The sequence below is a fragment of the Epargyreus clarus genome, unplaced genomic scaffold (assembly GCF_041222505.1).
Source record: "Epargyreus clarus isolate Ecla_fem2 unplaced genomic scaffold, WU_Ecla_fem_2.2 ptg000033l, whole genome shotgun sequence".
Taxonomy (NCBI): Eukaryota; Metazoa; Arthropoda; class Insecta; order Lepidoptera; family Hesperiidae; genus Epargyreus; species Epargyreus clarus.
In genome coordinates, this window is record NW_027332238.1 from 4,699,665 (window position 1) to 4,721,771 (window position 22,107).

Sequence of the window (22,107 nt, forward strand, 5' to 3'; positions counted from 1 at the left end):
TGCGCAAGGACCTGGACGCCGGCACGCTGCAGCAGATCGAGGCCTTCCACCGCCAGAGCTTCTACTGGACCTACCTGCTGAACCTGCCCGGTGAGAGAGTGTTGCGGTGTGTCAGTGGCCACCGGTAGCTGCGCAAGGACCTGGACGCCGGCACGCTGCAGCAGATCGAGGCCTTCCACCGCCAGAGCTTCTACTGGACCTACCTGCTGAACCTGCCCGGTGAGAGAGTGTTGCGGTGTGTCAGTGGCCACCGGTAGCTGCGCAAGGACCTGGACGCCGGCACGCTGCAGCAGATCGAGGCCTTCCACCGCCAGAGCTTCTACTGGACCTACCTGCTGAACCTGCCCGGTGAGAGAGTGTTGCGGTGTGTCAGTGGCCACCGGTAGCTGCGCAAGGACCTGGACGCCGGCACGCTGCAGCAGATCGAGGCCTTCCACCGCCAGAGCTTCTACTGGACCTACCTGCTGAACCTGCCCGGTGAGAGAGTGTTGTGGTGTGTCAGTGGCTGCGAGGATTTTTTTATATGTGCGTTTACAGGTAGGTTTTGAAAAAATCCTCGAAGATGAGAGATGGTGATATACGTACAGATAGACAGATATAGTCTGATTCATAATTAGGTGTCCAAAATGTAAACAAAGAAATGTCATTGTCAAAATACGATTACAGGCATTGCAAACCCTAACAAATTACCAAGAAACGAAAACTTTCATAAACTCAACAAAAAACAAAAACTATTAACTGCACACAATTAAAAAAAACGCGCTATTAAAACTAGAAAACATTCGACTTGGACCACGATTACGATAATGAATAATATCAACCACGAAACTTAAAAATGGCGGCATAAAAAATGTTTTGGATCCCGATTGTGTTACCATTATCACAATTTAATGTTCTACCATAAATCTTGCTTTTATTCTTATTACTGTATTAAATGAAATTGAGTTAATATAAATATTGGAAAATGTGAATTGATTTTAATTTATTTAGATTACTATTTTATTATCGTTGTATTAATTTTATATTGTCAAAAATAAGAAACTACTATTTGAAACATATTTTCTTGATAGGTCAACACCTTTGTTGACATTTTAGACACCTAATTATGAATCGGACTATAGATAGATGTTTAGACAGATTTAACGCTCAAAAGTAAGCATCAAATATGTCAGGAGTCCTTATCTTCTGATCTTAAGTCCTGGGTGTGTGTGTGTGTGTGGATTATAATTTGTGTATGTGTCTTTGCTTATTGATTGATGTCTTCATACAAACAGATAAATATTAAAATTTTATAATTAAAGGTAACAAATCAGATAAAATGGGATTCCTTATGGGTTCTAAGTCCTTCCTGCGTGTGCGTGCGTCTCACGTGTGTGTGTGTGTGTGTGTAATTGTGTACGTACGTGCGTATGCGCATGTGTGCGTGCATATATGACGAGAGCTTATATGATCGTGATTACGTATGTGCGAGCATGTTTTTTCTGAAATGTAGTTTGCATGACATTGGGAAACTTATATTAAATACAATAATTTTGTTCACAGATTCTCTGCAGAAATGCTGCGATCTGTCCCAGCTGTGGTACAGGGAGTTTTACTTGGAAATGACTATGGGAAGGAAAGTTAATGTAAGTTTAGTTTAGTTTATTTTGTAGTGAAAGGACGAAACTACACATTCCAGCTTTAGAAGTCTAAAGTGCGTGTGTGAATGGGTTCAATAAACTTTTAATATTTAAAGTAAAAGTCAGGCCACAACTTTTGATTGCAATATCTATTTAACGAATTTTTGTGTCAGAATGAATTTTTTAATTAATTATTTTTCACACATTTTCATCATCAATCAAATAATTAATCAATCAATCCGCCTACCCGCTATTTTGCTGGGTAAATAAAATATTATGATTGAATATCTGTGTTTCAAATATTTTTGAGAAATAAATAATCTTGAACTATTCTTTTATCAATTAAATCTGTCATCAATTCACTACTGAATTATATGAATGTTCTCCACTAGAAATGCACAGTCCGCCACCAGCACAACGAGGAGTGCAACGACCTGGTGACCATGGAGAAGAGGATCCAGTTCCCCATAGAGATGTCCATGCCCTGGATCCTGACTGACCACATCCTGCGCACCAAGGAGCCCGCCATGATGGAGTGAGTATTGAGGGGGATGGGGAGGGACTGGTCGGCTATTGAAGGAGTGGAGGGATAAACTTGAAGGCTTGGCGAGTGGGTCGAAGGAAGAGTAATTTTTTTTTTTACTTTCGATCATTTCATGTGTTATATTAAGCTTCTATTATACAATGTTATTCATGATGTAGGAACAAAAATGTTAATATGTCATGCATTTTGTGTATAGTTAGTAATTAAATAAAATAACTCTCAAATTCGGCTCATGAATCGTGAAAAAATATAGTCGTTAAAAATATAAAAAAATATATCCAAGAATAAAAAACCAGGATCAACGGGTTGTGACGAGGACGGACCTTCAAATGTGCCTTTTGATGGTCCGTCCTCGTATATGAAAGTGGCAACTAGTGGTCACCCATCCTAATAACGACCGCGCTCGACGTTGCTTAACTTTGTTTTTTAAGATCCACAGAATCTGTTGCGCTGTCCAAACTTCTATTTGTGAGATTAATAACTAACAACTACCCTCATTTTCTCCCCAGATACGTGCTCTACCCCCTCGATCTCTACAACGACTCCGCGCAATACGCGCTGACTGTGTTCAAGAAGCAGTTCCTCTACGACGAGGTGGAGGCGGAGGTGAACCTCTGCTTCGACCAGTTCGTGTACAAGCTGTCCGAGCTGGTGTACGCGCACTACAAGCAGCTGGCCGCCAGGTGCGCGCACACACACACATACACACACACACACACATACGCACATACGCGCACGCACGCACAAAAACGCACGCAGAAACACACACGCGCGCGCGTGTGTTTGTGCGTGCGCGCACAACGTACTCAGAGACAAACACACACACAACGTGCTTAATGAGAAAAAGATATGCAAGCATGCAAGCATCTACAGACACAAGCAACGCACAAACACACGCCCACGTACGCACGCACGCTTCGACGTACGTGCTCATACAGATACACTCGCAAAGTACTCACACGAGCACACACACGAATACATATGTACACAAAACATGATATGTTAAACAAAGAGATAGGGGATAATTGATTAACATTATAGTTTCTGTTTCAAAATTCATAATTTTTATGCTGTTAAAAGAAATTTTAAAAATTACACTTGCCCCATTTCAATCATTCGCCTTATGATTGACCTCACCCATCTCCTCCCACAGCATGATGCTCGACAAGCGCTACCGGGCGGAGTGTGCCGCGCGGGGCGCCAGTACCGCCGCGGCGGCCGGACGGTACGCCTCGCTGCTGCGGCAGAGACACGTCGCGCTGCTCGGCCGGCACGTGGACCTGTGCGCGCTGGTGAGTGTCGCGCTGACGGTACTGACGCCGGACGGTACTGACGCCGGACGGTACGCCTCGCTGCTGCGGCAGAGACACGTCGCGCTGCTCGGCCGGCACGTGGACCTGTGCGCGCTGGTGAGTGTCGCGCTGACGGTACTGACGCCGGACGGTACTGACGCCGGACGGTACGCCTCGCTGCTGCGGCAGAGACACGTCGCGCTGCTCGGCCGGCACGTGGACCTGTGCGCGCTGGTGAGTGTCGCGCTGACGGTACTGACGCCGGACGGTACTGACGCCGGACGGTACGCCTCGCTGCTGCGGCAGAGACACGTCGCGCTGCTCGGCCGGCACGTGGACCTGTGCGCGCTGGTGAGTGTCGCGCTGACGGTACTGACGCCGGACGGTACTGACGCCGGACGGTACGCCTCGCTGCTGCGGCAGAGACACGTCGCGCTGCTCGGCCGGCACGTGGACCTGTGCGCGCTGGTGAGTGTCGCGCTGACGGTACTGACGCCGGACGGTACTGACGCCGGACGGTACGCCTCGCTGCTGCGGCAGAGACACGTCGCGCTGCTCGGCCGGCACGTGGACCTGTGCGCGCTGGTGAGTGTCGCGCTGACGGTACTGACGCCGGACGGTACTGACGCCGGACGGTACGCCTCGCTGCTGCGGCAGAGACACGTCGCGCTGCTCGGCCGGCACGTGGACCTGTGCGCGCTGGTGAGTGTCGCGCTGACGGTACTGACGCCGGACGGTACTGACGCCGGACGGTACGCCTCGCTGCTGCGGCAGAGACACGTCGCGCTGCTCGGCCGGCACGTGGACCTGTGCGCGCTGGTGAGTGTCGCGCTGACGGTACTGACGCCGGACGGTACTGACGCCGGACGGTACGCCTCGCTGCTGCGGCAGAGACACGTCGCGCTGCTCGGCCGGCACGTGGACCTGTGCGCGCTGGTGAGTGTCGCGCTGACGGTACTGACGCCGGACGGTACTGACGCCGGACGGTACGCCTCGCTGCTGCGGCAGAGACACGTCGCGCTGCTCGGCCGGCACGTGGACCTGTGCGCGCTGGTGAGTGTCGCGCTGACGGTACTGACGCCGGACGGTACTGACGCCGGACGGTACGCCTCGCTGCTGCGGCAGAGACACGTCGCGCTGCTCGGCCGGCACGTGGACCTGTGCGCGCTGGTGAGTGTCGCGCTGACGGTACTGACGCCGGACGGTACTGACGCCGGACGGTACGCCTCGCTGCTGCGGCAGAGACACGTCGCGCTGCTCGGCCGGCACGTGGACCTGTGCGCGCTGGTGAGTGTCGCGCTGACGGTACTGACGCCGGACGGTACTGACGCCGGACGGTACGCCTCGCTGCTGCGGCAGAGACACGTCGCGCTGCTCGGCCGGCACGTGGACCTGTGCGCGCTGGTGAGTGTCGCGCTGACGGTACTGACGCCGGACGGTACTGACGCCGGACGGTACGCCTCGCTGCTGCGGCAGAGACACGTCGCGCTGCTCGGCCGGCACGTGGACCTGTGCGCGCTGGTGAGTGTCGCGCTGACGGTACTGACGCCGGACGGTACTGACGCCGGACGGTACGCCACGCTGAGGATACTGATGCCGAACGAGCGGTGTGTGTTTTGCACGTCTCCTCCGCAGCGTGTACACTGGCCGTCGCACTACTTACTGATACAATACTGATGTGATATTGATGCTAAATTGATGTGTTACTAATGTGATACTATCGTAATTAGGGTTTAAAACTAATACCTTATTGATGATACTGATAGAATACTGATGTCATATTAATGTAACGGCGATTTGATATAATTTGTACTGTGACATAATACTGATGCAATATTTACGGGATACTGATGTGATATTTATCCACCGGGAGGTGCAGCAATATTGAAGTGATACTTGACTCTGATGTGTTATGACATAATACTAATGCAATACTGACATGATACTGATGTAATGTTAATCTACCAGGAGGTGCAGCAATATTGAAGTGATACTTGACTCTGATGTGTTATGACATAATACTAATGCAATACTGACATGATACTGATGTAATGTTAATCTACCAGGAGGTGCAGCAATATTGAAGTGATACTTGACTCTGATGTGTTATGACATAATACTAATGCAATACTGACATGATACTGATGTAATGTTAATCTACCAGGAGGTGCAGCAATATTGAAGTGATACTTGACTCTGATGTGTTATGATATAATACTGATGCAATACAGATGTGATACTGATGTGATGTTTATCCACCGGGAGGTGCAGCAATATTGAAGCGATACTTGACTCTGAAGTCCTGTGATATAATACTGATGCAATACTGACGTGATACTGATGTGATATTTATCCGCCAGGTGGCGCAGCGCATCAACGCGGACATGCACCGCGCGCTGGACGCGGCGGTCGGGAAGTTCGAAGCCGGCGATATCACCGGTGTTGTGGTGAGTTATTCAAAATTGTCTGTTTTTTTTGCAAATTTTGACTTTTTTTCCTTTAGTTTGACATTTTTTTATAAATAACCTTTTCGTTAATTTAGTCATTTATCATTGCTTCCCAGATATTGATCCTACTAAGCGACATTATCCGATAGTGGAATAATTTTAGTTCGTCATTTATCATTACTTTCCAGAATTTGATCCTTATAAGCGACACTATCAGATAGTGGAATAATATAGGATGTGTTTTTTTTTTTAATTACCTCATTTAATTTCCGACTAGGGAACAAGTTTTTTTTTAAACTAATGATGAAGTTTTAATTTTTATTAAAAATGACCTCGTAAGTCGTAACTCCTTTCAGCCTTTTTCGCTAATCCTTATAAATCCCGATTTGGCCCTGAAGCCCCATTTAAAAAATTAACTCTGCATATCAGCGAAAGAAAGGCACCGGAATCAAACCACCACTGAAACACGTATTTGTCGGCAAAAAATGTCTATAGGATATTAGTAAAAGTATGTAACATGCTCGTCGTCTGCTACTCTTATTTTATAAAAAAAAGTTTAGCAGGAAATTACATAAAAAGAATCAAGGATTTTATAATGTTTAGAGAATAAGATGTCATAGAATGAATTGTCAGAAAAAATAAATAATGGAGCTGTAATTGAATCTTTTATTATAATAATATACTAGCTGACCCGGCAATTTTGTACCGCCTCAAAATCTATTTATCAAATATATTTCATATAAAATATAGCCTATGTTACTCGTGGATAATGTAGCTTTCGAATGGTGAAAGAATTTTTAAAATCGGTCCAGTAGTTTTTGAGCCTATTAATTACAACCAAACAAACAAACAAAGTTTTCCTCTTTATAATATTAGTATAGAAAATAGTATTTCAGAAATAATTAGCCAATAATTCGAATATTTTTTTCAATGTACACCTATGTTTTCAGGAGCTGGAAGGCCTGATAGCGGTGAACCGTCTCTGCCACAAGCTGCTGTCCCGCTACCTGGCGCTGGACGAGTTCGAGTCAGTGTTGCGAGAGTCTGACCACGGTGTGCTGGCGCCGTACGGCAGGGTCACGTTGCACGTGTTCTGGGAGCTCAATTATGACTTTCTGCCGAATTACTGTTATAATGCTGCGACTGATAGGTGAGTTATGACTTTTTTAGCACGCTTTTATTAGCTTGACCTGTATGTATGTACTACTGTATATTCAAATAATATTCTATCTGCATTTTACAATGTAACGGGTACTCACAATATGCGTTTTTTTTAATGTTGGCGAAACAGTTTCGCCGTGGCCAGGGGCGGCTTAACTTATAGTGCAGGGTGTGCAATGCATAGGGGCGCCGCGGCGCTCCCTGAGACAGCTAAGGGCATCGTCTTGAACCATCATGGTACAACAATGCAACATTGATACGACAGAAGCGGCCAGCCAGCGCCGTGGCGGCAGTTATCAAACGCGAGCGTCTTATGGGCGGCTTCTTTTTTGAACATTTTGTTTCATTTGAACAGGTTGTTTTGTTAATAGTTATAGCCGCGGGTCTAGGGGGCGCTAGGGTTTCATTGCACACGGGCGCTACACGAGCTAGAGCCGCCCCTGGTGGTGACTATCCTTGCACGTTGCAACTGGGTCGAAATATCGCTAATAAAGCAATTTATAAAACCCCATATCGTGAGTACCCGTTACATGGGAAAATGTCTCAATTCCGCGATAATTTTAGTCTGAAAACATATATTCTACGTTATTGTACCCAGGTTCGTGAAGTGCCGCGGCATCCAGTTCGCGCCGGTGGTGCAGCGCGAGCGGCCGCAGCAGTACGGCCACGCGCTGCTGTGGGGCTCCAAGCAGCTCAGCCTGGCGTATTCAGCTCAGTACGCGCAGTACGCCGGTGAGTGTGTCAAGTGGGGGGTTTGAGAGGGGGGGGGGGTTGTTTATAATATAGGAGGAGCAGACGAGCATGCAGTTACATGGTAGGTTACTGCCGCCCATGGATATCTGTAATTCACAAGCAGGCAGGCCACGGGCTGCTGGTGGGGCTCCAAGCAGCTCAGCCTGGCGTACTCGGCCCAGTACGCGCAGTACGCCGGTACGTGGGACTTAATATAATATAGGAGTAGCAGACGAGCATGCAGCCGCCTGATGGTAGGCTACTGCCGCTCAAGGACATCTGTAATCAACATCAGGTAAGATTGGATTCCTAATTGAGGGTTGTGTTGCGCCGCTACCCTTGAGGACTAAGCTGGAACGCCTCGGAAAAGTATGTCAAGGCCAACTATAATATATGGGAACAGTGTGACAAGGATACCGTCAGATGGACTGCATTGCTCGTTAGTTACTTCAATATCTTATGGGGGAGAAATTATTACATGAAATATAGAATAGCATAGCAGGAATATGGTGAGTTGGTGAAGAAGAAAATTGTAAAGGTAATAAAAATAAGGGTTTCTCCCTTAATCTATAACTTATATAATATATTAGACATTCATATTAATTTTACTCGAAAAAAATCTACTTTACTAAAGAGGCATTATAGAAGCAACGCATTATAAACATTTAACATGTAGTGTATTGCATCTATTCTCTTCTATCACCAGGTTTCGTGGGCGCACAACACCTGCATGCTCTGGTCCGCCTCCTGGGCTACCAGGGTGTGGCTGTGGTGGTCTCCGAACTCCTCGGCGTCGCCCGGGGGTTGCTGCACGGCACCCTGGCGCAGTTCACGCGTGCTCTCGCCGCCGCCATGCCGCGCCACTGCAAGCTGCCGAGATACGACTATGGGTCCAATGGTGAGGGTTCTCCTGATCCAGGGGGTCTGTGGTGACTGGACTGGGTGGTTTGGGGGTTAAAATTTGGGCAATTACCACAGACAGAGTGTCAATTTTGTGCTTTTTGTTTTTTTGTGATAATGTTGAAACTTGTGATAAACGTGACGACCCTCGTCGATTTCTGAATAATAAATACGGTGCTGAACATTTCTGGATAATATCCTAAGGGATCTTTTAACATGTGCCATCTGTGGTAACTGGCCATACATATTCAGACTTAAAACCCTGGTCAACTACCACAGTAGGAAAACGAACCCTGTGCTCTTATCTTTTCTAACCACCACCCATTCCCACCCATTCTCCGGTATCTGTGGCAACTGGACATACAATATATGATTCAAAACCCTGGTCAACTACCACAACCGGAAAGCGAACCCTGTACTCTTTAGTTTTTTTTAACCACCACCCATTCCCACCCAGGCGTGCTCGGCTACTACCACGCGCAGCTGACGGACATAGTGCAGTACCCGGACGCAAGGACGGAGCTGTTCCACGCGTTCCGCGAGCTCGGGAACATCATACTGTTCTGCATGCTGATTGAGCAGGTCAGTTGCTCTTCTTTCTGTTCTATCATATGTCAGTTGTTCTGCTTTCTATTCTGTTCTATTCTAGTTTTAAATTATAGCAGTAGCAAACGGTATGCAGCTTGTCTGATGGTAAGTGCCTACTGCTGCCCATGGACATCTGTAATCGATCCTAGATAAGATTAGATTCCTAACCGAGGTCGGCCAAAGATGCACCGCTACCCCTGAGGTATTCCCGCTGTTCCGCTTTGGACTTACTGTTTATTTATTTATTTAAAATTTATTGCATCACCTCTAAAAAGAAATGCAAAAAAGGGCAAACATAATGCCTGATGGCATTCTCTACCAGTCAACCAGTCAACTAACTATGTCTCCCTTTATATACTTAGGACACGAAAATTCAGAATAAAATGTTAATTGACAATTACTATTATTTGAAGAAAGTGTCTCTTGAAATTATAATTAGTGTTGAAGAATCTTTCTTTCTTTTAAGAATAGATTATTTTTTGTGGAAAGCTGTATTTAGTATTGAAAGTCGTTTTATTTGTAGGCTTTGAGTCAAGAAGAGGTGACTGACTTACTTCACGCTGCGCCGTTCCAGAATATACTGCCGCGTCCGTACACTGCAGGTAAATACATTTTGTTCGTGACATAAACATAACTTAAACATATTTTTTATTTTAAGCTATTGCATAGCTTGTATCGCGGGCCTTGAGCGTGGAGACCAAATCCAGAAATTCCGTAACGAAAAAACCTAACACCCCCCACTCCGACCGGCACAGCGGTGATACTTTTTAGTAGCGATCTGTGCGCCCCGGGGCGCACACGCCAGTTGACGGGTTAATGACTTTTTGCATACTACATAAATAAAATAAATATATAATTGTAATTGCATAAGTTGATAAAAAATACTATGCAATAGCTTTACCGCGGCAGTCTCCGAGTGCCACACGTATTTCTTTTTATTATTTGTGACTGACTTAGAAGATGAAATTGTGAATTTATTTTTGAGGGTTTTTGAATGCATGGTTAAAAAATCGTTATTTTGATTTCGCAGAAGGAGAGAAGCCGGAAACGAAGCAGAAGCGTCTCGAAGCGAAGTATTCTGCGTTGCAGATTGTACCGAACGTCGACAAGTATGGCACTGCTAAGGTACGCCACTAATAGTATTGTTAGAATTGTTTGAAAGGTGTTATAACCAATATGGTTCGATTGGGGAGGTACCATTGTCAAGCTTTACCAAGTGAAGTAGTTCTTGCGTTTCGGTATGCGGGTGTGAATGTTGGCTGAATTACTTATGTTCTATCTTAGTTCTCAATGTGTTAACGTATTTGTGAGATAATGATTACACCAAGTTCTGTGAGGGAGAGACCTTTGCCTAGTATTGGAGCAGTAATGGGTCGATAAAAAGTACACTCGACAAAAGTCGAATTCATCTGTCTGACTATGTCATGTTACGTGAGACTTTTTTTTATAAGAAAGTGTTTTATCGCAGTATATTTTGACAGCTGTGTGTAAAATTGCTAATTGTGACGTCATGTTGTGTTGCAGCAAAGTCAGCTGGCGCGCGAGGGCGACCTGCTGACCCGCGAGCGTCTCTGCTGCGGCCTCTCGCTGTTCTCCGTCGTGCTGCGGCGGCTGCGCGCCTGCCTCGCGCCGCCGCACTGGCCCGGCGCCGCGCCGCCCGCGCACCACGCGCCGCTGCACGCCGACGACACGGACGAGTTCCACAGGTCCGGGGCGGGGGCACGGGGGCACGGGGGGCACGGGCGCCCCGCACTGGCCCGGCGCCGCGCCGCCCGCGCACCACGCGCCGCTGCACGCCGACGACACGGACGAGTTCCACAGGTCCGGGGCGGGGGCACGGGGGCACGGGGGGCACGGGCGCCCCGCACTGGCCCGGCGCCGCGCCGCCCGCGCACCACGCGCCGCTGCACGCCGACGACACGGACGAGTTCCACAGGTCCGGGGCGGGGGCACGGGGGCACGGGGGGCACGGGCGCCCCGCACTGGCCCGGCGCCGCGCCGCCCGCGCACCACGCGCCGCTGCACGCCGACGACACGGACGAGTTCCACAGGTCCGGGGCGGGGGCACGGGGGCACGGGGGGCACGGGCGCCCCGCACTGGCCCGGCGCCGCGCCGCCCGCGCACCACGCGCCGCTGCACGCCGACGACACGGACGAGTTCCACAGGTCCGGGGCGGGGGCACGGGGGCACGGGGGGCACGGGCGCCCCGCACTGGCCCGGCGCCGCGCCGCCCGCGCACCACGCGCCGCTGCACGCCGACGACACGGACGAGTTCCACAGGTCCGGGGCGGGGGCACGGGGGCACGGGGGGCACGGGCGCCCCGCACTGGCCCGGCGCCGCGCCGCCCGCGCACCACGCGCCGCTGCACGCCGACGACACGGACGAGTTCCACAGGTCCGGGGCGGGGGCACGGGGGCACGGGGGGCACGGGCGCCCCGCACTGGCCCGGCGCCGCGCCGCCCGCGCACCACGCGCCGCTGCACGCCGACGACACGGACGAGTTCCACAGGTCCGGGGCGGGGGCACGGGGGCACGGGGGGCACGGGCGCCCCGCACTGGCCCGGCGCCGCGCCGCCCGCGCACCACGCGCCGCTGCACGCCGACGACACGGACGAGTTCCACAGGTCCGGGGCGGGGGCACGGGGGCACGGGGGGCACGGGCGCCCCGCACTGGCCCGGCGCCGCGCCGCCCGCGCACCACGCGCCGCTGCACGCCGACGACACGGACGAGTTCCACAGGTCCGGGGCGGGGGCACGGGGGCACGGGGGGCACGGGCGCCCCGCACTGGCCCGGCGCCGCGCCGCCCGCGCACCACGCGCCGCTGCACGCCGACGACACGGACGAGTTCCACAGGTCCGGGGCGGGGGCACGGGGGCACGGGGGGCACGGGCGCCCCGCACTGGCCCGGCGCCGCGCCGCCCGCGCACCACGCGCCGCTGCACGCCGACGACACGGACGAGTTCCACAGGTCCGGGGCGGGGGCACGGGGGGCACGGGCGCCCCGCACTGGCCCGGCGCCGCGCCGCCCGCGCACCACGCGCCGCTGCACGCCGACGACACGGACGAGTTCCACAGGTCCGGGGCGGGGGCACGGGGGCACGGGGGGCACGGGCGCCCCGCACTGGCCCGGCGCCGCGCCGCCCGCGCACCACGCGCCGCTGCACGCGGACGACACGGACGAGTTCCACAGGTCCGGGGCGGGGGCACGGGGGCACGGGGGGCACGGGCGCCCCGCACTGGCCCGGCGCCGCGCCGCCCGCGCACCACGCGCCGCTGCACGCGGACGACACGGACGAGTTCCACAGGTCCGGGGCGGGGGCACGGGGGCACGGGGGGCACGGGCGCCCCGCACTGGCCCGGCGCCGCGCCGCCCGCGCACCACGCGCCGCTGCACGCGGACGACACGGACGAGTTCCACAGGTGCCGGGGCGGGGGCACGGGGGCACTGGCCGGGTGACGTGTAGCTCTGGTGATTGGTGACGCGAGTGCCGCGGGTGACGCAGTCCTCATGTGGCGTGACAAAAGCGTCAGACGACGAGTTATGCACATGACGGCTGCCGCGAGTGTATAATGACAGCTGATATCTACGTACACCACACACTATAAATACATTCAATATACATATATTATATACGTGAAAATGTTTGTCCCGACACGCGTCTGATGCACTCTGTGTCTGTGTATATATATGTTAATGAAAACATACAAATGTCATAGATGAAAATACATTTCTTGATTCCAGAATGTTAAATATTATTTTTATTTGCAGGTTGTGGTCTGCTCTACAATTCCTGTACTGTATTCCCGTTGGTGACACTCAGTTCACTGTCGAGTGAGTATTTTATAACATTTAATAAATATGTAGTACCTGAAAATGTATTATAAATAAACAGCTTAAATACTTTAGGTCTACTGTACGGTCTTTGACCGCACATCGCCGACCACGCATTTACCCCAATCGTAGAAACATACAGTGCACTACGTAACGCGTACGAAACAAGACAATTTCGCGTGTGTACTCACACTATCATTCAAACAATCACATTATCACGCAATAAATTTAATTTATTTCAAAACCTCTATCATTTTGCAACTATCAAAAGGTGTCCCCGACACCTACGAGTACCATCAGGTGGACTGCACGCACGTCCGCTACTCTTATATTATCAAAAAATCAGACTACCAATACCTTTGAAGTAACCAGTACCTTTGAATAACTTTGAAGTATTTTGAAAAAAAAAAAACATTATGTGTATACTAAACCGATAGGGGTTTAGGTTTGAATTTGTTCATTTTTAGGAAACATTGATTATTTATTTATTTATATATTTATTGTAACACAAACACACGGTTAATGTACAACAGGGCAAACTTAATGCCTGATGGCATTCTCTACCAGTCAACCCTTGGTGAGTGGAGAGAATTTGCGGCAGGTGTCAAAATACATAAATATTGTAATACTTACTACATATATAAATACATATCCAAATATTAATTAGTACTAAAAACGTATTTTACTATCTTAAACGGAACATCGCGCGAAAATGGTCGGTCACGTGACATGCCATGGCATGTGACGTCACGATATATTAATAATTTTATCATCGATTTATTAAAAATATCACAAGTACTTCAAAATAATTTGTGGGCTTTATTGGCTTATAAAGTTATTTACTTTTATGCTTACAACAGTTTGATCTATATTGTCATTATAGTCAAATTCCTTCCTTCATTCAAATATGTATTTTAACAATAAATGACTTTTATTTTGAAAAAATATAACAATGAGAGGGGTTTACAATTTTTAAATAACAGTCAAGTACCCAATTCTGTCGGTGTATTTTGTAAAAACCCACCCCCTACCCCCAGGGAGCTGTTCGGCGAGGGTCTGCACTGGGCGGGCTGCACCATCATCGCCCTGCTGGGCCAGCAGCGCCGCTTCGAGGCGCTGGACTTCTGCTACCACATCCTGAGGGTGCAGCGCGTGGACGGCAAGGACGAGCTCGTTAAGGGCATCGTGAGTATTACATTAGAATAATAGAGTATATTCACGGCAAGTAAAAACGAAAAACAAAACCACACACACACACACACACAAACACACATACGTGCACACGCATATGCACACAAACGCATGCGCGCGTGGGCGCACACACACACACACACACACAGATCAGCAACATAGACAAAAATATTACAGATAATCAAGCGTATAATTAGTCAAATAATAGTATACACTATAATTAATAATCTTATTTCTAAAAACAAACCAAAGAAGAAAAATATATGTATGTGTAAATAATAGTAAAATATCTAAACAATGCTAAAATAAATTTATAAATACATTACAAATACGCGCACATGCGCGGGCAAAATAACACCATGAAACGGACTACCTTTGTTTGTTTTGTTTTGTTGTTTTTGTTGTTTTGTGACTTTGTTTGTTTTATCTGTCACAACTCTGTTTAATCTAGCTCCTTTCTTTTTAATACGTATGTCTTTCATTAATTTGTTCCTAAATTTGTATTTTATTCCTTACAACTGTTATTTGCACCCTACCTCTTATTCTATTTCTTGTTACTTTAACTCCGCACCCTGTAGGTTGCCTGGAAGAGATCGCTGATTAGCGATAAGGTCGTGTTCGGCGTGTTAAGGTCGCGTTCCGTTTAACGGGATTAAATTTAATAAAAACGCGTGTGTACTCTTTGCTCATTTATTCCGAACTGAACTGTCAAATGAAAAGATGCATCTTTATACATTCCGCCCACCAAAAACATAGTTTTTTTAGATAAATATATATAACTTTGTAATATAAATTTTAAAGAAAACTAGTGGACTGTAAAACACAAATGAATAACACTTATACATATTTTAAACAATACATAGATTGATAATTCAGATACATAGTTAAACTCCGCCCACCATGCGGATAATATTATAACTCTTAAACGTTACCTTTCTACAACATCTTAAAAGAAATATTACATAATCTAATTTATGTACTACTTTTACATTCATTATAGTCATTCTCAATACTGTCCGTCTTACACAATATGCCAATTTTACTAAGTGGACGCTTATATACACCATTTTTTGATTGAACTGAAACGACACGAGTAATGTTATCAGGTCCAGGAAATTTATTGATAATCTTGCCTAAAATCCATTTAGCTGGCGGAACATTATCATCCTTTAATACAACTACATCACCCACATTCGGGTCTGTTTGTTTAGTTCTCCACTTGTATCTTTGATTCAAACCTACTACATATTCTTTTGACCATCTGTTCCAAAAATCTCGTACAATTTTCTGTGTTAATCTCCATCTATCTAAATTTGTAACTGTGTGGTTACCTTTAATGTTTTCGTCAGCCAAATTGATTAAAGGTTCGCCAATTAGAAAATGGCCTGGCGTGAGTGGGAGAGGGTCATGCGTGTTATCATCGAGTATACTAATAGGACGCGAATTAAGACAAGCTTCTACTTGTGTAAGTATTGTGGATAGCTCTTCATATGTCAATGTATGTGTACCTATTACCTTGTATAAGTGTGTCTTAGTACTTCTCACTCCCGCTTCCCACAGTCCTCCAAAGTTTGGTGCATGCGGAGGAATGAAGTGCCAAGTAGTTCCTTCCAATGTGAGCGCTTGTGCTATTTCATTAGGAAGAGAAGATTGGCATCTATCAAACATCTCTTTCAATAACTTAGCGGCACCAACAAAGTTGGTACCATTGTCACTATACAAATCCTTGCAGTGACCTCGTCTAGCAGTGAATCGTCTAAATGCAGCTAAAAAACCTTTTGCAGACAAATCAGTTACGGCTTCTAAATGTACTGCACGGGTCACCATACAAATAAATAGACATATATAGCCTTTGTAAGATTTGGCTCCTCTGCCTGGGGAAAATCTTATATTGATTGGCCCTGCATAATCTACTCCAGAGGATGTAAAAGGTTTACTCGGCTTCAATCTCACTTTTGGAATCTGCCCCATCAGTTGACAGTTACGTTGCATTGCATACCTCTTGCAAATAACACAATTTCGAAACACACTTTTAACTTGGCTTTTACCCCTTATAATCCAGTATTTTGATCTTAATAAATTTAACATGATCTGTGGACCTCCGTGCATAGTTTTATAATGAGCATCCAAAATTAAAAGCTTGCTAAAGTGATCTTTCGCAGGCATAATAATGGGATGTCGTGTGTCATATGCTATGTCTGACTGAGTAATGCGTCCCCCAACTCTCAAAATCCCCTGGTCGTCCAAAAAGGGACATAGAGTGCAGAGAATACTCCGTTTAGATACATGTCCTTGAGATCTTAACTGTTCTATCTCACATGGAAATTGGTGATATTGGACTTGTTTAATACATGCAGTTAACGTATCCTTTAATTCCGAAGTTGTTATAAAATTTGGAAAAGGTTTCCGATCTTGGTTTGGAACTTTGAATTTTAAAAAACGTCTGCAATATGAAACAATTCTAAGCGTTTTAGATAAAGATGAAAATTTCAACCATATAAATTCAATATCACTCTGGGAAGAGACAGTAAAAGCCTTTAATTTCTCTTCTTCACATGTATCTTCGATAACAGTCTCAGGTTTATCACCTTCCGTTAACCAGGTTGGACCTGACCACCACAGAGAATTGTTTATTAAATCCTTTGGATTTTGTCCCCTAGAGGCACAATCAGCTGGATTGGTCTCAGAAGTAACATGTCCCCATTTCTCATATTCCAAGATATTAAGTACAGTTGTAACTCTGTTACTCACAAATGTACTCCACCGACTAGAACCACCCCTCAGCCAAGCCAAGACGATTGTTGAATCAGTCCAACCATAAATATTTTCTTTTGATACATTAAGAACTTGAGCTACTTCAAAAACAAGCTTCGCTGCTAATACTGCACCGCAGAGCTCTAATCTGGGAATAGTAATTTCCTTTAAGGGTGCGACCTTGGTCTTAGCAGTGAGTAAACTAACATGAACTGAACCATTTTCCTCAATTACTCGAAGATAGACGGCTGCTGCAAAAGCAATCTTCGATGCATCTGAAAAGATATGTAACTCGATTCTGTTCCCTGAAGTATATTTATTCCATCTTGGTATTTGTAAAAACTTAAGATCAACTAAACTGTCTCTATATGCTAACCATTCTTTCAAAAGATTCTCAGGCAAACAATCATCCCAATCAAGACATTCTTTCCATAATTTTTGGATGAATACCTTGGCTTTAATCACAATGGGCGCTATCCAACCTAAAGGGTCATATAATCTTGCTACATCTGAAACAACTTGCCTTTTAGTGTATCCTATATTTTCCGGTAAAGTTATTATGTACTCAAAACTATCTTCTTCTCTATTCCATCCTACACCAAGAACTTTTATCGGGTTATTTAATTTTAATGCAAAAGATTGAATATTTTTCTCATCATCCTGCTTATCTATATGTTTTAAAAATTGATTATCATTACTGCTCCATTTTTGTAGCTCGAATCCACCACACTTCATCATTTCCTTCATTTGCTCGTAGATTATAATAGCTTCTTCTGTAGTTTCACACCCTGTCATCATATCATCTATATAAAAATCATTTTTCGTTATTTTTGCGGCCATTGGATACTTGCACTTTTCATCGTCGGCGAGCTGATGTATAGTTCTCACTGCTAAGTATGGAGCACAAGCGGTGCCAAAGGTGAGTCGTAGCAGCTTATAGTTCTGAATAAGATCATTTGTGTGAAATCTCCATACAATTCTTTGAAAGTTTGTATCTTCCTCAGCTACTCGCACCATTCTGTACATTTTAACAATATCCGCAATGATAACGATTTTATGAAGTCGCCATCTCAGTAAAATGTGCCTTAAATCTTGTTGAATCTTAGGCCCTACAAGTAATTCATCATTCAAAGAATTACTGTTACTTCCCTTAATGGATGCGTCAAACACAACTCTAACTTTTGTTGTACTCTTATCTTCTCTCACCACACAATGGTGTGGGAGGTAAACCGCTTCAGTCTCATCTTTATCTATGACAAGTATCATGTGATTCATTGTTAAATATTCTTGTATTACTTTATTGTACTCACATCTAAGCTCTTTATTTTTTGATAGGCGTTTTTCCAATAAATGTAGTCTTTTAATTGCTATCTCCCTTGAATTATTATATTTGCATTGTAGGTCTTCTGTTGAGAAGGGTAATTTAACAATATATCTTCCTTCTTCATCTCTTGTGGTAGTTTCTTGATAGTATTCTTCGCACCTTTTCTCAGTCTTTGTAAGCTCTTTCTCTATAATATTAGGCTCATTTTCCATCTCCCAAAATTGTTTCAGTATATCATCTTCGTTTGACATCTTTAAGTGCATACTAATAACATTATTTACTGATTCATATTTCCGTGAAACTTGTCCCGATAGCACCCAACCAAATAATGTATTTTGTGCAATTATATTACTCGTAGGATGTTTAATAATTCCATCAAGCAAAATCTCGCTGTAAACCTCCGCTCCTAATAATAAGTCGATCTTACCTGGTATTGTGTATGTGTCATCAGCCAATGGTAAATTTGCAATTTCTATCCACTTTGGAGGCTTAAGATTGGTTGTTGGTAGAACAGAGGTTAAGGAATTCAAAACAAATGCATCAATATTAACTAAAATATTAGAATCATGACAGGATTCTATAGCAAAAGATACCATGTATTTAATTTTGGTATGACCGTCTCCCAAACCTGACACATAACCATTCACTGGCTGACGTGAAAGTCCTAATAATTGAACAGTAGCTTCTGTGATAAATGAGGCTTGAGAGCCTTGATCAATTAATGCTCTAATCACATACTTGCATTTATTTTTACTACAAACTTTAACTTTAGCAGTTGCCAATAAAACAGAATTAACATTTCTCCTTGACAAGTTAACTACCACATGACCTGCGTCAGGTACACTTGATTGTAATTTTAAAGGTGACTTACTTGAATCAGGGATCTCGCATGGGGTGGTTACCTTGTCGAAGTGTAGCATTGTATGATGTCTTCGTCCACATTTTCTACAATTCACTGATTGACGACATTTAATAACAGCATGGGTGGGCGCTAAACAATTAAAGCATAACTTATTATTCTGAACAAAATCTTGCCTATCTTTAACCGCCAATGAACTGAATTGTTTACAATGATATATGTAATGATCTTCGTTGCACATTGCACATTTTATTGTAGATTTACTCTGATTTGATACATGGAATACTTTAGGCTTAGTTACACTAGACTTTATGTTAGGCACTGAACGCACTGAATTTAAATCTATCATCTCTAATGACCGAAATCTAGATTCTAAATAGTCTCTTAGTTCTGACCAGGAAGCTAACTTATCGTTCACACCACTCACTTGCTGCTCCCACTGTTTTATAGACTCATTATCTAACTTTGACAACACTATATAAACTATGATTACATCCCAGCTATCAGTTTTAATGCCCATGTTCGTCAACGATAATAAACATGATGAGGTTGTATCTAATAGATTCTTCACTGCACCAGCTGACTCAACGTTTATCTTCTTTTGTGAAAATAATGTTCGCAGTACTGAATTACAATTATAGCGTTTATTATTATAACGCCGCACTAATTGATCCCATGCGTCTTCATAGTTTAACTGTGTTGTTGAGAAATTACGCAGCAATAAATGAGGCTCGCCCGAGAGATTACTTTTTAAATATTGTAATTTTTGCACCGGAGATAATCCTTTGTTTTCATGCACTAAAGACCTAAACATATCATAAAACGTTTGCCACTCTTCATATTTGCTCGTAAACGTTGGCAGCTGAACACGTGGTAATTTAACCTCATTCGTCACATCACAATCTGATTGGATTACTCTCGATGTTGACGGAGTATGTTGACTAGACGTAGAAACTTGTAAAGACTCCATCAAGGTAGTCTTATATTGTATGTAATACTCTTCAAATATATCGTACAAGTCGTCCGTAAAATATGAGCAACTTTCCCTGTCACTCTTTGAAGCCCTCATTGTTAACGCCTTCTGTCCTTCTCGAAAATCCTTCCAACACTGTTCAGCTATTTGTAAACGGGTCTCGATATATCCTTGTTTAATCCGCTCTTTAGGGGTTTTCTTGAAGTTCTTTTCAGCCTTTTTCATGGTTCGAATAAATCCTGTTGTACGTTAATGTAACTCGTTAGTTTCTCCATCTCGGTACTAATCTATGATCTCGATGTATAAAACTGAATCCCGTTTCGTAATTAATGCTTCGCTCAACGTATGTTTAGTGTTTTATAACTCACAACTCGTAAATACGTATAAAACGAAGAAGCGCAATAAAAATCACCGCGATGGCCGCCGTATTGACCTTTGCCTTTCTTTCTCGCGGCTGTCGATTCCGGTTTGTAATAACTCGTACGTCACATCCGGCTCGATAATGGACCAAATGTTCGGCGTGTTAAGGTCGCGTTCCGTTTAACGGGATTAAATTTAATAAAAACGCGTGTGTACTCTTTGCTCATTTATTCCGAACTGAACTGTCAAATGAAAAGATGCATCTTTATACAGGTCGCCTATTGTATTTTTTAAATTATAATTTTCCTCGTGTATATTTCTTTTATGGGTACAATAAAGCATATTATTATTATTATTATTACCCTTAGCATAAGCCATAGTAACTCAAAAAAGAATCAGTGCCATATTAAGAATGTTAAAAGTGGAATAACAAGCTTCGATGCTGGCGGCACCACCGCAACACCCATTTCTGTTTCATAACAGCAGTGTTAAACGCTGCTGTGTTCCGGTTTGAAGGGTGTGGTAAGGGAGACATACTTATCCGAGGCGTTCCAGCTTAGTCCTCAGGGGTAGCGGCGCATCTGTGGCCGACCTCAGGTACTAATCTTATCTTATTAGGGGTTGATTAGATGTCCATGGGCGGCATTAGCCACTTACACGCTCGTCTGCTACTGCATCGTATTATAAAAAAATATCAATCAATCTAATAATATGGTATAATCTATCTAGCAATGACAATTTGTCACAAAAAAAAAACTTTATTGTAGCAATATAAATGACAAGTTTATAATAAGAGAATATAGATGTGTGTGTGTGCGCGTGAGTGGGATGAGGAATGAGTGTGTGTGTTTGTCACGTCTTACTTAACGTTAGATCTGTTGTATTCTATATAAGCCATGTCCAGTTTGAAATATAACAATTCCTCATAATTTTAAAATGCTTCGTATTCCATTCCAGCCGCTGAAGCGCATGGTGGACCGCATCAGGCGGTTCCAGGTGCTGAACTCGCAGATCTTCGGTGTGTTGGCGCGACACCTCGCCGCTGACGACGAGCGCGCCGGGGTGGAACATGTGCGGTGCTTCCCGCCGCCCGCTGCTACTACACACGCGTAGATGTACAAGAAAACGCTATGATGAACGCGAAAAGCAACGCTTGATACGTCGCCACCTGAGAAAACGCTAAAAATACCGCTAAAACGCTTAGACATACGTTGAAAACGCTAAAAGAAACGCTCGACACACCGCCAACGACGACGAGCACGTGGGCCACGCACACATAGACACACGCAGTCACGTCGACACACCACCACACGTACACACGACTACACATGGAGCTCCCCCCCCCCGCTGCTACTACACACGCTTAGATGTACAAGAAAAACGCCAAAAGCAACGCTCGATACACCGCCACACACTTAAACACACGCAGATAACGCAGCACGCCCAAACACGCGTAGATACATGCGAAAAACACCGCTAGAACGCCTAAACAATACGCTGAAAACGCCAAATGGAACGCTCGGCACAC

The 22,107-nt window shown here is 45.7% G+C and overlaps 1 protein-coding gene across 1 annotated transcript in view; it reads left to right on the top strand.

The window, feature by feature from the left end:
* Positions 1-21,780, top strand: part of Sra-1 (Cytoplasmic FMR1-interacting protein Sra-1) — a 32,700-nt gene extending 10,920 nt beyond the window's left edge. The window contains exons 14-28 of the mRNA XM_073090593.1: positions 1,543-1,625; positions 2,012-2,154; positions 2,673-2,846; positions 3,317-3,455; positions 5,816-5,902; positions 6,853-7,052; positions 7,662-7,795; positions 8,502-8,693; positions 9,153-9,277; positions 9,807-9,885; positions 10,314-10,408; positions 10,808-10,989; positions 13,056-13,118; positions 14,156-14,303; positions 21,537-21,780. Of these exons, the coding sequence (XP_072946694.1) occupies positions 1,543-1,625; positions 2,012-2,154; positions 2,673-2,846; positions 3,317-3,455; positions 5,816-5,902; positions 6,853-7,052; positions 7,662-7,795; positions 8,502-8,693; positions 9,153-9,277; positions 9,807-9,885; positions 10,314-10,408; positions 10,808-10,989; positions 13,056-13,118; positions 14,156-14,303; positions 21,537-21,692 (2,000 nt within the window). The 3' untranslated portion in view covers positions 21,693-21,780. The remainder of the gene's footprint in view (positions 1-1,542; positions 1,626-2,011; positions 2,155-2,672; positions 2,847-3,316; positions 3,456-5,815; positions 5,903-6,852; positions 7,053-7,661; positions 7,796-8,501; positions 8,694-9,152; positions 9,278-9,806; positions 9,886-10,313; positions 10,409-10,807; positions 10,990-13,055; positions 13,119-14,155; positions 14,304-21,536) is intronic.
* Positions 21,781-22,107: the final 327 nt, after the last annotated feature.